The sequence below is a fragment of the Felis catus genome, chromosome F1, assembly GCF_018350175.1.
Source record: "Felis catus isolate Fca126 chromosome F1, F.catus_Fca126_mat1.0, whole genome shotgun sequence".
Taxonomy (NCBI): domain Eukaryota; kingdom Metazoa; phylum Chordata; class Mammalia; order Carnivora; family Felidae; genus Felis; species Felis catus.
In genome coordinates, this window is record NC_058384.1 from 2,309,219 (window position 1) to 2,324,848 (window position 15,630).

At 61.4% G+C, this 15,630-nt stretch overlaps 1 protein-coding gene across 2 annotated transcripts in view; it reads right to left on the reverse strand.

Annotated features, from left to right (window-relative positions):
• Positions 1 to 5,280: 5,280 nt before the first annotated feature.
• Positions 5,281 to 15,630, reverse strand: part of PARP1 (poly(ADP-ribose) polymerase 1) — a 39,482-nt gene continuing 29,132 nt past the window's right edge. Inside the window, exons 14-23 of one of the 2 annotated variants that reach the window (XM_003999089.6) lie at positions 13,956 to 14,084; positions 11,741 to 11,824; positions 10,232 to 10,354; positions 9,284 to 9,412; positions 8,459 to 8,557; positions 7,901 to 8,053; positions 7,419 to 7,546; positions 6,710 to 6,771; positions 6,038 to 6,152; positions 5,281 to 5,794 (exon numbers count right to left, since the gene is read on the reverse strand). In XM_003999089.6, coding sequence (XP_003999138.4) covers positions 5,713 to 5,794; positions 6,038 to 6,152; positions 6,710 to 6,771; positions 7,419 to 7,546; positions 7,901 to 8,053; positions 8,459 to 8,557; positions 9,284 to 9,412; positions 10,232 to 10,354; positions 11,741 to 11,824; positions 13,956 to 14,084 — 1,104 coding nt within the window. In that variant the 3' untranslated portion in view covers positions 5,281 to 5,712. The remainder of the gene's footprint in view (positions 5,795 to 6,037; positions 6,153 to 6,709; positions 6,772 to 7,418; positions 7,547 to 7,900; positions 8,054 to 8,458; positions 8,558 to 9,283; positions 9,413 to 10,231; positions 10,355 to 11,740; positions 11,825 to 13,955; positions 14,085 to 15,630) is intronic. The other variant, XM_045048477.1, reaches the window with a different exon arrangement.

Below are 15,630 nucleotides of genomic sequence, written 5' to 3' on the forward strand. Positions count from 1 at the left end.
CTGGGTGACGTGTTCGCTTGGCGGGTGTCGCGTGCGTTCCCTCAGTCGCTGCCACAAGTCAGCTGCCCGGAGCCCAGTCCCTGCCGGGACCACCCGCCCTGCCCGCAGAGGGCCGCCGGCCCCGCCCTGGGGTCTTCACCGCCTGTCACGGCCCGTCACACTGTCCCTGGTGTCCTGGGCACCGCGGTGGCACCGAATCACCACCAGTATGATAACCGGGACCCAGGAACTGCTCAGGCAAAGGTTTCCCACTCCAGACACGCAGGGGAGGACGGGCCATCCTCGGGGCGAGTTCACGGCAAAACACCAAGAGGAAAATAGGCTCAGTTGTCCCAGGAGCGTCTGGCCGTGACCTGGGCAGCGTCACCGAGGCCGGACGGTGGCTGCGAGATTAGCCCGAGTCCCGCCACTTGAACCGTTCCGGGCGCGGGCTCTGTCTCCGTGGTTTCCATCTTCACAAAAAATCACAGAATGTCTTCATGATGCTCTGCAGCCGTGGTTTCGAACGTCCAGAGAAGTCCCAGAGGACGTGGGCCCGAACCCACGCCTCTGCGCCCCCTCCGCCCCCGTGCGCCGCCTCGGTCCTTGCTGGAGGGGCCCGCCTCGGCCCAAACAGGCTGCTGATGCCCGACACCCCACATCCACCTCCCTTGTGGGTGGGGCTCGGGCGTGTGGCCCGACCTGGCCTATCAGTCCCCGGGGACCAATGGAGAAAAGTCTCTTTTTTCCCTTTTTTTTCGGGAGAAAGAGAACGACGAGGGGGCGACTGTCTCCTTCCCTGCTGTCGGCCGCGTGGCCAGCGTGAAGGGAAAGCCCAGAGAACAGAGCCGAATTAGAACCCCAGCACCGATGACCGCGAAGCACCTTCTAGGAGCTCACGGACCCAGTGGAGGAGGCCGCGGACCGGATCCCAGGCTCCTCACTCTCCTGCCATTGGCTCTGTCCTCACCGTTCTCCAGGGGCTAGTCATCGGCCGAGAGAGGGGCCGAGGCAGCCGCGACGCAGGCCTCCGGGCCACACGGGGCTGGCTCTTCACCCTCTGGGAGTGGAGGGGGGGCAGGGGGTCGGTCCGAAGGGGACTCGTGAGGAACATCACGCTGGAAAAACCAGCTCAATTCTTTTTTTTTACGTTTACTTATTTTGGGCAGGGGGAGGGGTGGAGAGGGAGAGAGACGATCTCAAGCACGCTCCGCGCTAACGCGGGCCTCGAACCCACGAACCGTGGGATCGTGACCTGAGCCGAAATCAAGAGCCGGACGCTTAACCGACTGAGCCCCTGCAGGCGCCCCAAAACAGCTTCATTCTGACCTGCGTGGGGACCCCGGGCAGAGTCTGCTACTTCCTTGAGCCTCAGTTTCCACAGCTGCCGACTCCACACTAGGTTGTCACCGGGTCCTTGCTGCCACCTGTGGCCGATTTCTTCCTGGTCGGTCCTTCCGCGGCCGGAAAACGCAGCCCATTGGCCAGATGTGGCCCAGAGAAGGAACTGGGGGTAGGGGGTGGGGGTGGGGGGCTAGAGGATCGGCTTTCTTCTTCCCTTTTGCCGAGAGAGCCCGTGCGCCCAGGACACCGAGGACCCCGCCGCCTGCCTGTTAGCGGGCACAGCGAGGCAGGACCCTGCTTCCCACCCCCGCGCCCCCACCGGCCCTCGGGCTCCAGGCTCGTCCCCAGCGCCCCACGGGCCTCCCTGCCCGCTGGCTCTGTAGTTCGGGCTCTCGTTGGCTCAGAGCAAACAGAATCCCGCAAAGACCGTCTTTCTGGGATGCTGGGAAAGTGCTGGGCGGACACGCGGGTCACAACAACTCAAAGCTTTACTGCGGGCTGCAGAGCAAAGCGGCGCACCGGCTTATTCAAATCTCCAAAGCCCGGCCGGGTCCCTGGGTGAGCACCACACGGCTAAAATTAGCCCGGCCATCTGCTGAGGCGGCGGCTGGGCTATTCTGAGCCCTGGCAGGGCCTGCCTCCTGGAAGCGGGGCCGGCCTGGCGAGGCCAGTGGCGGGGACTGGTCCCGTCAGTCAAGGTGGATGCGGGGAGGCAGACGGGGACGGTGCCAGGCGGAGCGGGAAGGCCGGGGTCGCGGCCACGCGGAGCGGGAGGGCCAGGGTCACGGCGAGGCTTCCTGACGGATGGAAGGGGCGCCCGTGGCCCCTTCACAGCCTTGGGCTCTTCCTCCCAAGACCGTCCAAGTCCCCCCTACGAAGCACAAGGGCTGGTGTCTTTGTCCTGGTCCCCGGCTTCCCCTCTTCCCTCCAGAGCTTCTTGCGTGGACTCACGCCGTGGCCAGACCTGGGCTGGGATTTCAGCGGTAACGGCAGAGACCCATTGAGGGCGCATCAGGGTCAGGAACCACACCGAATCTTTCGCAGGGATCAGCACACCCATTCTCAAAACAACTCAAAGGGGGCGCCCGGCTGGCTGTGTCGGTGGAGCGTCAGACTTTTGACCTCAGGGTTGTGAGCTCGAGCCTCACGTTGGGTGTAGAGACAACTTAAATTTTTTTTTTTTTCAAAGTTTATTTATTTTTGGGACAGAGAGAGACAGAGCATGAATGGAGGAGGGGCAGAGAGAGAGGGAGACACAGAATCGGAAACAGGCTCCAGGCTCTGAGCCATCAGCCCAGAGCCCGACGCGGGGCTCGAACTCACGGACCGCGAGATCGTGACCTGGCTGAAGTCGGACGCTTAACCGACTGCGCCACCCAGGCGCCCCTTAAATTTTTTTTTTAATAAAATCTTGAACAAACAACTCGAACAGGTAGGTACCAAAAGAGTTCAGGGATTCTGAATGGCTCGAGTCATCTTTTTGGTCAGTGAGGGAGAAAGACTTGGTTAAAGGGCCAGACCGGGGCCATGGCTCAGGCGACCCCCAGGAGTGCACCTGGAGTCCTGCCTCCGTTTCCCCACATGGAACCTGTCACTGGTTCTCCAAAGGTCCTGAGTTGAAAATGCATTGAGCTAGGAGGTGAGGAATCCGGGGTTACAGACAGACCTGCCTAAACATTTATAGATACCAACAGACAGGAGTCCGTTTTTATTGTTATTGTTCATTTTTTTTCATGTTTAGTTTTGAGAGAGACAGAGCATGAGTGGGGGAGGGGCACAGAGAGGGAGACACAGAATCCGAAGCAGGCTCCAGGCTCCGAGCTGTCAGCGCAGAGCCCGACGTGGGGCTCGAACCCACGAACTGGGAGATCATGACCTCAGCCGACGTCAGACACTTAAGCAGCTGAGCTACCCAGGCGCCCCATCACTTTTTTTTTTTTAAGTTTATTTATTTTGAGAGTGTGTGTGTGAGAGAGAGGGGGGGCAGAGAGGGAGCGAGACAGCATGGGCAGGGGAAGGGCAGAGAGGGAGAGAATCCCAAGCAGGCTCTGCACCGTCAGCACAGAGCCCGACGTGGGGCTCGATCCCACGAACCGTGAGATCATGACCTGAGCTGAAACCAAGAGTCGGACGCTTTACTGACGGAGCCACCCAGGTGCCCCCAGATTACCCACTTTAGAGACTGGTCCTCAGTCAGGAAAAAGGGCAAACTGTGGGGTGCGGTTCCCTTGGGTTTCTGTGAAAGGCTTAACCACCAGGATGCACTTAGCTCCACCCTGGGTTGGGACCTGTTTTCTAAGGGAGGAAAGACACCCAAACTATAAATACCGGAGAACATAGCAGGTTCCCTTACAGAAAAAAACGTTAATTCCGAAACGCAAATCTCTCGAAGACGTCAGTTATGACCGGGGCGCCTGGGGGGCTCCGTGGGTTAACGTCTGACTTCGGCTCAGGGCATGATCTCAATGTCTGTGGGTTCGAGCCCCACCTTGGGCTCTGTGCCGACAGCTCGGAGCCTGGAGCCTGCTTCGGATTCTGTGTCTCCCTCTCTCTGCCTCTCTCCTGCTTCTGCTCTGTCTCTCCCAAACGTTAAAAATAAATAAATCCTATCAGACCTAACGTCCCCTTAAAAAAAAAAAAACCACTACCGGTGCTGATTACAGGGAACCCCTTGAGCAGTCACTCCAGCCTGAAACTACTTTGTCCCAGCAAGGGCTGTGAGGGTGAAACCGCCTTTCCCTGGGCCGCCCGGGGTGCCGAGGACACAGAACAGTCGGGATCCAGGAAGCCGGGCCTGACTGAACGGCTCTCATCGGCAGCGGGCCTCTGGTCAAAGGCGCCAAGGGCTTTCGGCAGGTCGAGGACTCTACTGTTATCAAGTTGACTTGCTCGCGTGGTCCTCAGGTAACCGTGTGGAGTCACGACCGCGGCTACCGCGGGACACAGCCCCGGCCACACACGGCCCATTACCGTGGCTCCGTGTAGCTCAGCTCCGGGAACACCTGCTTCGCGTCTCTGCCGTCGCGGAGGACACCGGGGGACCCCCGCCTGGTCTCCCTCACCAGACCCCGTGTCTAACCCAAGGTTTCAGACCGCGGTCCCCGCGCCGCCCGCCCCCCGTTCTCCTTCCGTCGGAGGTCCACGTGTCACGGCCCTCCGCCTCTCCCCCCACACCCATCATCACTTCCGCACGCCCCTCGGGTCGGAGCCTCAAGCCACCGGCACATCCCGCCCCGCGACGGGTCCACCGCCAGAGAAAGCAAGCCGCCTTCCGACGTCTGGGGTTTGCTCTTCGGCCACTTGGACGGGGCACCGCCCGGGCCGTTCCGGGGTCCCACGGACACAGGCACCGAGTCCCCTCCGGTCTTCGCGGACCTTGTACCGTGAACAGTAACCAGACTGTAGCCAGAATGAGACCAAACGCGCGGACACAAACGCAGAAGCTGGTCCTGCTTTGAGAGTTACGACGAGCCCTTGGGGGTGTCGGCGACAGTCTCCACTCGCCAGACGGGCTGCTTGCGGGAGGTTCGGGAATTTCAAATGCAGCTGTTAAGTCGCTACGCTCTATTTTTAATGTTTATTTATTTTTGAGAGACAGAGAGAGAGAAGGAGACGCAGAATCCGAAGCAGGTTCCAGGCTCCGAGCTGTCCGCACAGAGCCCCACATGGGGCTCAAACTCACGAACGGTGAGATCACGACCTGAGCTGAAGGCGGACGCTTCACCGACCGAGCCCCCCAGGCCCCTCTATGCTACAGATTCTAAGAGCTTCCCTGTCCGCGTGTCTCTAGAAAAGGAAAGCACTTTTTTTTTTTTTTTTTTTGGTCTAAGTAAAAGAAGAAATTGTTGATCTCCCTCCTCCTGGTCTCCCCACAGAACTCACACACGGGGGGGCGGGGAAGGGGGGAGAAAGGTCTAAAAAAAAAAGGCAATTGATGCAAAATAAAGAAAATCTAAGTAGTATGAAATTAGTTTTTATTTTTACCTCAAAATAAACGCTTAACATTTTTCCAAAACCTGAACTAAAGGCAGACGCTTAGAAGTGTCGGAAGATTATTCTTTCCTCCCCTGGGGAAACCAGTAAGGCAGACGTTCTGACCGGGCCTGGCTCTTCCCGCGGGACTAGTCTGGACGAATACCTGGCCCCAGCCTCTCGCGTATCGTCAGCTGTTGCCACCCGGCTTCTGGCTGGCAGGACCCCACCGCCCGTCCCACCCCCAGACCCACACAAACAAGGGGTTTGAAAAGCTAGGAACATCGTTTCACACGTGACCAAACGCTCACAGAGAATCCTTTCTGAGGGGATTTAGGAAGGTTCGCGCTCTCGGCCGCCGAGCGGGGGCGCACTGGCCCCCGCCCCCGGCTGCGCCTCGGCCACACGTCCCCGGGCTCACCACAGGGACGTCTTGAAGTTGAACTTGAGCTTCAGCAGGTACTTCAGATTTACCTGAGCGACGTCGTACACAATGTACCTGGAGGGGGCGCGTCAAGGAGCACACGGTCTCACGACAGAGCGAGCACCCGCGGCTGCCAAGGTCACACCCCGCAGACCAGGCCCCCCGGACTCGGAGCGCCCGCTCTCTCCCCCGGGGCAGGCCGCCGAAGGCATGTCGGCCGGGGTCTCCGGTCAGGCTGCGCCCGGGACGCTGGGCGCGTGAGGGACCGCTGCCCCCTGCGTGGACAGCGTGGCCCACGGCCCACGCGGAAAAGGATACTCGTTATACAGCAGACAGGTATCGTTAACGCCCGACGGGATCCCCGTCCCAAGGGGAACTTCTACGCCATCCATGGTGATGCTAGCTGAAGGGTCGGGGGTCGTCTTGCCCAAACCTGCAGAGAAGGCCGGAGTGATATGGATTGTGAGGACAGAGGCGGAAAATGTTTCCAGGAGAGGCGGTCCATGTTATGTTGGGTCTATGCCCTCGTTTTAAAGCCACACGCAAATTCCGTGCTCTGTCCTTCTTCTGGATAGAGAAGCCTGCAGGTTACACGCCACGTTCCCAGGGCACGAGCCTTACTGAGTTCAAGAACAGCCCCCCCACCCCCTGGGATCCTCTTTCTGCTGAGCAGAACTGCAGTCACTTCCGCCTGGCAGGTGGAGCCCCCAAATCATCAGGGGCCATGAGCCGCGCGATCCAAGACGCCCCAAGCCCCACTGCGTGATGAGAGGTCACGAGACGCCCTCGAGCCGCAGCGGAGTCAGGTCAGAACCCAATGCCCCTGCCTGCTGCCGCCCGCGCCAAGACCCTCCTTTGCCGTCTGCGACGCCAGCCACAGAGCGTGAGCGGAGTTTCTACCACAAGCTACGGGAACACAGCCTTCTGGGGGGAGAAAGCGCCCTCCCGGTGGTGTCCCAGGCGCCTGGGGCAGTTTCGGAGCCACCCTACCTTTGACGCTGTGCTTGCCCTTGGGTAACTTGCTGATATGCGCGGCATGCTTCAGCTCGTACCTATTCAGGAGAGGTCAGTGTCAGCGGCCTCCACGGCCCGAGGGCTCCCACCCCAACAGTCTGACCGGCGGGAAGCCACGTGAGAACCGACAAGCGCCCCGAGAACCCAGTGCGCCCTCGCCGCCGGAGCTCCCTCCCAGCCCGGCTTCAGAAAGCGAGGGTGTGCTCTTCGTGCATCGACTGCGTCCGCGACCACGGCTCCGGGGCCACTACGAAGGAGAGGGTCTGTCTAGAGCCGCGGTCGGCCGCTCTCGAGGCTTCTCTGCCCGGGCCACGATCCCCAGGCCCCCAGCTCATTACCGAACCCTGCTTTCCGTGTGACATCCGCAGGATCAAGGCTGACGCCCGACCCACAGGGGACCCACCAGATTTTCTCTGCGGGGAACTTGAAACTGGGATGGACTTGGACGAAAAATCTAAACACCGGCGGGGTGTGCGCGCTATGGGGTGACCATCCCGCGCGAGCCAGCCCGGCTTCTTGGGGCACAGGAAGGTGGGCGCCGCCGGTTCCCGAGGCCAGGCTGGATCCCCGATCCTGGGTTTTGTGAGGCGCTCCTGGGCCTCCCTAGTTCACTCGGCCAGATCTGGTTCCCCCGTCGTGGTGGCCAAGGGAGTTCTGAGACCCGCCCGAGGCCAGGCTCACTCACATGTTTCCAAGGGCAACTTCTCCCAGCAGGATCAGGCCTATGGGGTCTCCCTGGGACGTGTGGCAGTAGTTGGCACTCTTGGACACCATGTCGGCGAAGTAGATCCCTTTACCAAACATGTAGCCGGTCTGGAGGGTTGGAAAAGGGACACTGAAACCTGCCAGCCGACATCCGGAGCGCCGCCGACCGGGGCCAGGCACCAGGGACGCGGGGCCGCTACATATCCTCCGGACTCCCCTCTCCTCTCCTCTGAACTGGGCAAGAACCCCACGGGGCTCTCGTGAAAATCCAACGAGTCTGTGCGCGTTCAGCTCAGTGCCTGGCGCGTGTCAACGCCTCATAACGTCGGCCGTTACTCTCACCTCCTCCCGAGAGTCAAACGCGGGGCTCAGGGTCTGGCAACGGCCACTTGGCCGCCGTGGCGGAGCCCCGGCCCACCCTTAAACGAGGCCCCGCCCCCGCGCCCCGCGCCAGGCACGTACCACGGGCGCTTCAGGCGGGGCGATGCGGAGCCCCTGCGACAGGATCCCCGCGAAGTTGGTGGTCCTGGATCCGTGCCACAGCAGCCGCCGGTTCCGCAGCTGCTTGAACGGCTTGTAGCGCTGGCTCTCGCCTTCACGCTCGATCTTAAAAATCTGCCCGAGGAGACAGACGGACGCCACTTGTTACTCCGCCTAACACACATCTACCGGCCACCGTCCCCGCCCCCCCCCCCCCCCCCCCGGAGGGTGCGGCCCGTTCCGGTAGGACAGGTGGTTCGGTGGGGTGGGGACGGGCGGCACGGGAGCCCACCGCGGACCCTCGATGCGATGCGTGTCTGATACAACTTCCCGATTCCCAGACTTGGCTTTGGGACAGAAAACGAATAAAAAAAGAAGCAAAACAGGAAAAGAGGAAGAAGCCACCCTCAACCGTGAGACCACTACTGTCCCTGCTCGACAAACGAGTCGCTTCCTCCCGTTACTCGAGGCGAAGTCAACGATTCTTTCCCACCCAGGCCCGCGCTGGAGGGAGCGGGCGGGGGAGGGAGAGGTTCTTACGTCAACAACTTCCAGGTCGTAGGCGTTGTGCGTGGTCGCGTGAGTGTTCTTCACGTACTTCCTGATGGTCTCCGCTTCCTCGGAGTCTCTGTCCACCACCTAGAACATCGTGTCTTGGAATCAGAGCGAGGGAGACCCCGGAGAGCCCCCGACGGAGTAACGGCCACATACGAGGCGCCACACACGGCTTCAAACACGCGCCGTGGGAAAGGCCGGGTGTTCTAGGAACTCTGGTTCCCTCTGCTTAATTAAAATAGAGAACGAGTCCCGCACCAAGAACCAGGCCCACAGCATTACGGTCAAGAAGGTGCCCCCGGGACCCATCGAGGGGCGTTTGGTGGCTTACTCTACCTGGCCCTACAGACGCGTTTTGTCCCAAGTGGGAAGCAAACGCTCTTTTCAGGGATGTAAACACCCCGTTCCAGGCTCACACTTACAACCCTGCCGGGCCCGAGGCAGGGGGACTTCTTCTGCCCAAGCCCCGGCCCCCCGAAAGTTGAGGGGCCTGCGGCACAGTCCCTCGGCCCCAGAACACGGACCCGGCACCGTACATTTGTCACGGCTGCCGTCACCTTCTGCACCTTCTAGGGTTCACGCCACGCAAACGTCCAAAACAGACCCTCTCTAGACTGAGGAAGAAGGAACTTTCTGGAAGGTCCCTCAAAATCCTATAGCAGAGGCCCTGGCCTGGAAGGCTGCCCGGCCACCAAGGTGCCTGTTTACAGGTGAGCTGCCCCACGGTTCCGTACAGGCCACCGGCCATCTGCTTCAGGGCCCACCGCTCCCCAGGGACAGCGGTCAGGTGCGCCAGAGGGGGGCTGTTACCTTGATGTCAGTCTTGAGCTTCTCGTAGTTGACATCGATGGGGTCCTTGCTGCTATCGTCCGAGCCACCCCTGAGCAGGCTGTAGGCCACTTCGATGTCCAGCAGGTTGTCCAGCATCTCCACCTTGGCCTGGAGGAACAGAAGGCACACGTCGGGCTGGCACCAGGGTGGGGGGACCTTCCAGCTGGGTGTGTGTGTGTGTGGGGGGGGACAGCCTGTCACCAACCTGCCGCTCAGTGAACACTACCGAGGACTCTCCGGGATGCGGGGGGTGGGGTGGGGGCGGCTTGCTCCCCGAGGGAGGGGACGGCCGGAAGCTATAAGCCTGCGGCGAGAACGCATTTCCAACCCCGCACACGGACAGGTGGGGACAGGTGGGGACCGGGGGCCGGCTCCCTGAGGCAGGGAGGGAAAGCAGGGGAGCGATGCTGTCAGGAGAGGCTGTCCTGCCCTGCGGCTCCTTCCGCCAGCCCCGCGTGGCGCAGCCAGGGCAGAAAGCCCATCTGTTTTTTTTTTTTATTTTTTATTTAAAAAAAAAATTTTTTTTTTAACGTTTATTTATTTTTGGGACAGAGAGAGCCAGAGCATGAACGGGGGAAGGGCAGAGAGAGAGGGAGACACAGAATCGGAAACAGGCTCCAGGCTCTGAGCCATCAGCCCAGAGCCTGACGCGGAGCTCGAACTCATGTACCGCGAGATCGTGACCTGGCTGAAGTCGGATGCTTAACCGACTGCGCCACCCAGGCGCCCCAAGCCCATCTGTTTTGCCTGGGGTCTGTCTCCACTGACGTGGGAAGAAATCCCACTTTGAAGCGAGGGCCCCGAGGTCCTCCCGGCACTGCCCCCGGCCCTCAGGGGTCATGACACGGAGGAGCGGCGGCAGGGAGTGACACCCAGGTGCATCCGCGCCCAGCGGACCCGGGGCCCCCGCCGGGACCCGCGAGCTACCTGCACGCTGTCCGCGTTGTTCAGGAGCGGAGGCTTCTTCATCCCAAAGTCGTGGGGAATCAGGGTGTAGAAGCGATTGGAGAGATCCAGGATCTGGGAATCACTGCTGCCCTGGGACACCGCCTTCAGGGGAGGGAACAGAGGGGACACGGACTGAGGCGGCAGCTGGGAGGGCCCCGCATGCGGCAGGTCCGAGCCGGCTCCGGAGTGGCCCGGAAATTTCCAAGACCAGCTAGAGTTGGTGCCACTCCACCCTGAGCACAGGACCCCTCCCCACGCGAACTTCCGTTTCTAGGAAGAACTGTGCGCCTGTGGACCTGTCACACCCCACCGTCACGTGAGATGTCAACGGGAGCGGCCAGGTGACGACCTCACGGGCACCCCCGAGACACTCCTCTTTCTGAAACGCCTGGGATTTTTACACTATAAAACGTTGAAGGGAAAGACCCCACTGCTACGAACTCTGGCAGACCCCGTTACCCACCGACCTTCAGCTTTAAGGCAGGGACTCGTTTCTATCACACCTGGAGGTCCAGATGCAGAAAGGCTTAGCTCCCCTACTGCCGCGATGCCAACTAGAGCCCCGTATGCAGGAAGTGCTCAGTAAATGCAGACACGGAGGAGCTGGACCACTGGGACACTTGGGAGACACGGCAGGGGGGGGCACGGGCGGCAAAGGGGCGACGATGTGGCCCCCGCGAGGCCCCAGGCCGCACGTGTGCTTCTCACTGGGACACAGGCTTCCCCGATTCCTAATGTTTCTGTCTGTAGTTCGCGCTGCTTGGTGGGGGGGGGGGCAGGGCATCCCAGCCTTTCCACCGGGGGTTCTGGAATAGCAAACGCTTTCATGTCCCAGCCGGCGGGCGACAAGGAAAGGGGCCAGGGCTTAGGCGCAGCTGCTAGCTGGATTGAAGGGCTCCGGTTTTCAAGGGCTCTTTTCCAGCACTTTCCGCTCTCGGGGTCCGACTTTAGCTTCCCGGTGCTCTTCCCTCACAGGCCAGGCCTGCACCCTGCCCATCAGGGCACACAGGGAGGGACCGGGGACCAGGAGGGTGATGTCCAATGAGCACGAACGAAACGGAGAAAACATTTCGCTCTCTGGTTGATGGTTTCCTAGCAACCGCAAAACAATTTCAACTTCTCGGTTTTTTTTTTAGGATTTTCAGCGATCTCGTGATCTCTATACCCAACCTGGCGCTTCTACTCACGACCCCGAGATCAAGAGTCGCACGCTCCACGACTGAGCCAGCCAGGCGCCCCCAATTTCAGCCTGACTCCGAAGCGCACACAAAATCAGGTCATTTTTATGAGGCGGGAGAACCAAACACCTAATCCGGTTTCTAGACTTACGTACGCCATCACTGAAAACACGGCTAACTCATTAGTCTCGCACCCACCTCTGGCACGTAGCAGACGCTCGTGACGCTTATCTGAAGAAACCTAAGCCCCGTGCGCCGCGGCGTGGGACGTTGCTAGCCGGGGTGCAGAGGCCTGGGAGGCCCTGCCTACCTGCTGGACCTCGCCGAGGATGGAATAGGCCGCCTGGATCTGCCTCTTGCTCAGCTTCCCCAAGGGCATCTTCTGAAGGTCAATCTGAGGACACAGGGGGCGTTTTCCCTCCGAAAGCTGCTCAGCGGTGGAGACGGGACGGTGGGCAAGTGCCCCGTCTTCCCGGGAGACCGGGGACCCAGCGCTACAGCTCGCGGCCCCGCCCACACCCGGGGTCTGCGTGCGAGAAGGATCTCGCTCGCTGCGGGCAGAGCCCGGATGAGGTCCCCCCGGCCCCCGCGACTCCCACCCATCCCCGTCGGGAGGATGAGGTCCCCCCGCACGGCTAAGGCTGCTCCCAGCTGAGTGGGAACGTAAAGCGGAGGAAAATGCTTTTCCCAAAGCACATGCTTCTAAGCATACGCGTTTACGTCCGAATTAACGCTGTCCCTTTTCGTCAGTTACCCCGAAAGGTCACACGTTTTTCCAGCAATACCACTCCCGCTCACACCGCCTTGGGAATGACCAACACAGGCGTTGAGCTGTCGTGGGAAGACCAGGGACGCGGCTCCACAGGGCCCACAGCTAGGGATGCACCTGCCCTCGGCCCCGCTCTCCCGTCTGCATGAGGGACCACACTCCTCAGAGGGCACCCGCCCCCCTGTGAGACACTGGGCCTGTGCTCCTTGCTCCCGCGTCCCGAACCCTTCCGAGTCCCCAGGTCCCACCTGTGCCCGCGGGGCCGAGCGGGCATCCCAGGAACGGAGCCCCCGCGGGGACTAACGGGTACGAGGACGTGCCAGGCACAAGCGGGGCGGCGGCCACGGCGGCCAGTAATGGCCTTCCCCCATGGCACACGCTTCTCTCCCCTCCACCCTGGTAGGGGTGGGGCCGGTTTCCGGGAGGTTGAGCAGCCGGAGCTGGGTCTGGGGGAGAAGGTGGGCGATCTACCCCGAGGCCAGCACAGGGCATGGGACTGAGCGCAGCATCTCCGGTCCGACCAGAAACGGGGGCTGGAAGCCGCTGAGGAAAGTGGCTCCGAGGGGGGCCGGTTCTCTGAAGCGAGCGGCACCCCGACCGTGGGGCCCTGGTGCTCATCTGAAGAGACCGGTCCTCCTGGCCTGCACCCCTCAAAACCTACACCCCGGCCGTGGGGACGAGAGAAACCAGGGGCCCAGCCCTACCGACCCGGCCGGGACAGCGAGCCACAGGGGACATGAAGGCGGGCCCGCCGGGACAGAGCTCCCAGGCCGCCACGTTTTCCCATCTACCTGGAACCCTATCCCATGTGGGCCCCCCACTCCCCCACACACTCCCCACGGGCTCTCTCCCCACCAGGGGCCCTGCTCTTCCTGAGAAACTGAGTCTCCCGTGTGAGAGAAAGCCAGCCCCAAACCGGCTTTTCCCAGGGAGACGCCTGTTCCGCCCGGAGTCGAGAAATCCCACGAACCAGAGCACAGGGAGCCAGAAATGACCCACGGGGCGCTTCTTTTAAAACATTAAACAAACGGAGACAAGACCCTCTTCCCTGGGCGCCTCCTCGCTCCTCCTCACGCACCCCCGACCCCGTGAGCCTGTCCCCAAGCCGCCACGCTGGCTGGCCATCCTGACAGAAGGCGGCTCGGGGGTCTACGGGAACAGGATGGCACGGCCCGGCCGCTGGCAGACCCACCAAGGAGCCTCCAGGAGAACGAGACGCGTTCTCGAACAGCCGCTGGGCCGAGCCCCACAAGGGGACCCGCGCTCACCCCCGGGGCAAAGCGGAGCCAGGCTGGAGACCGAACGGGGACACCCGGCCGCGCCCTCAGGGCCCCCGGCCCTGCCCCGGGCAGCGGGAACTCGGCAAACCCACCCCTGCCCTCTTCTTGGAAACAGGAGGAGTTCTGTCCCGTGGCACCCGCGGAAAGTTCTCCAGCCTCCTCAGCACTGCCCGATTCTTTCGCCGTAAGCAGACGCACCCTGGGCTTCCAGGACAAGTGTGCTCGGCATCGAGGGGCCTGGCGCGAGGGGACGGGGCCCAGGGCCGGCTCCCTACATACCACAGGCCTCACAGCAAGTCAACCATCTTCTCAGGAGCGCCAGCGGCCCCGTGTCGGCCTCGGGCTGAGGATCGGGCTCCCGACACGAACGCTCCGGGGCCCCGCGCCAGCCCCTGCGTACCAGCCTGCGAGCTCCGACCCGGCGTCACACTCCCAGCGCCGGGGGCAAAGCACAGATCAAAGAAAGGCGCGGTCACCTCGTACTCCACCATGGCTTTCTTCATGCTCTCCACGTCGAAGATCATCGTAATGAGGTCCTGCACCGGCTTGGGGAGCTTGGACTTGGTGCCGGGGTTCACCGTCAGCTTCTTTACCGCCTCTTCGTCCTGGAGGGAAGAGGACCGGTGAGAGACCCCAGGCGACAAGCCAAGAGGAGCGGCGGTGGCGTCCGAGCCGCAGGCAGAGGTGGCGGGATCCAAGCACCAAGGGCACGGAAACCACGGCGTGGGGAGGGGCCGCAGCGGGAGCACTGGGATCGGACGCTCCCCCAAGCGCCCCTAAGTCCCTACGGCCGCTCTAGACCCTTCCTCCGACCACCGCGGCGGCACCCAGCTCTGCGCAGCCTGACCCGCAGGCACACGCGCCCCCCTGGTGCCCTCACCCCTTCCTACTCGTCACCTCCTACCCGGGAACCTGCCCAGGGCCCGCCACAGACCAAGGGGACACCGGACCAGTGCTCCCCCCTTACGCTGCCGAACCCCAGGGCTGAGCGCCTATAGCCTCCCACGCAGTCCCAGAGGATCACGCTCGCAGACCCACTCCTGCATGAACCCTCCGCCCTCCCCGCCTCACCCCCGCTCCCTGGGATCGCATTTCCCGAGAAGCTAAGGGCACAAAGCTTTACTCCCGCACAAAGCCTGGAGGACCTGGGCTAAATCAACACCACGCTGCACAGAGAGCGCCTGAACCCTCGTTGCTTTCGAATGAGGGCAGGGACCGCGCCCTGTCCGTCAGTGTCCCTAGTATCTGAGTGAGCCTAACTGGCACCGGACACCGATCCTGGAATCCGCGTCATCCGCGTCGTGTTCCTGCTCCTGGCCGCTGCTGTCCACACACGGCGGATCCACGCTTCCTGCACTCGTAACTTCACCAGAAAGCAAACCGGCCACGCGTTAGAAGCCTTATTTATCTGCATTTACTGTGTAACCGGGTGCCTCCGCTACCGACGGGAACCACCACAGAAACGTTTATGTAAATGTTCGCGTAGTTATAGGCGATTCGCAGCCTCTAAACCGTGACCTCTGACCACCTGCGCGGCCTCAACAGATGCTGCTCTAGATCAGTGCGGCCTCGTTCAGTAGCTGCTGGCTCTGAAATGTACTCAGTCGGAGCTGAGACAGGCTGCAAGGGCTAAAAATACAGCGAATTTCAGAACTTTAGTTTCAAAAGAAAAAAGGAAGAAAAACAAAAGGAAAATAAAGTACTAAAATTAGTTTTACAGTTTCTTTTTGCTTTTTAAAACGTCGCTACTGGGGGGGGGCGGGTAGTGTGCCTGGGTGGCTCAGTCGGTGAAGCGTCTGACTCTTGATCTCTGCTCAGGTCATGATCTCAAGGTCGTGGGATCGAGCCCCACACTGGGCTCTACGCTGCCAGCCTGGAGCCTGCTTGGGATTCTCTCTCTTGGGATCCCCTCTCTCTCTTTGTCCTCCCCCGCTTGCTCTCCCTGCCCCCTCCCCCCTTCCCCCATGCGACCTTCTCTTTCTCTCTAAATGAAACAAACAAAATGCAGCTACTGAGGCAGGTACGACGTGGTCGCGCATCTGGACAGCGGGGAAACGCTCCAGGTCTGTCCAGGGAAGCAGCGGGTGGTCTCAGCACAGCTGGCAAGGCAAGGCTCCAATTTTCTGGTGGGGACAAGTGCCCATGGAGGGA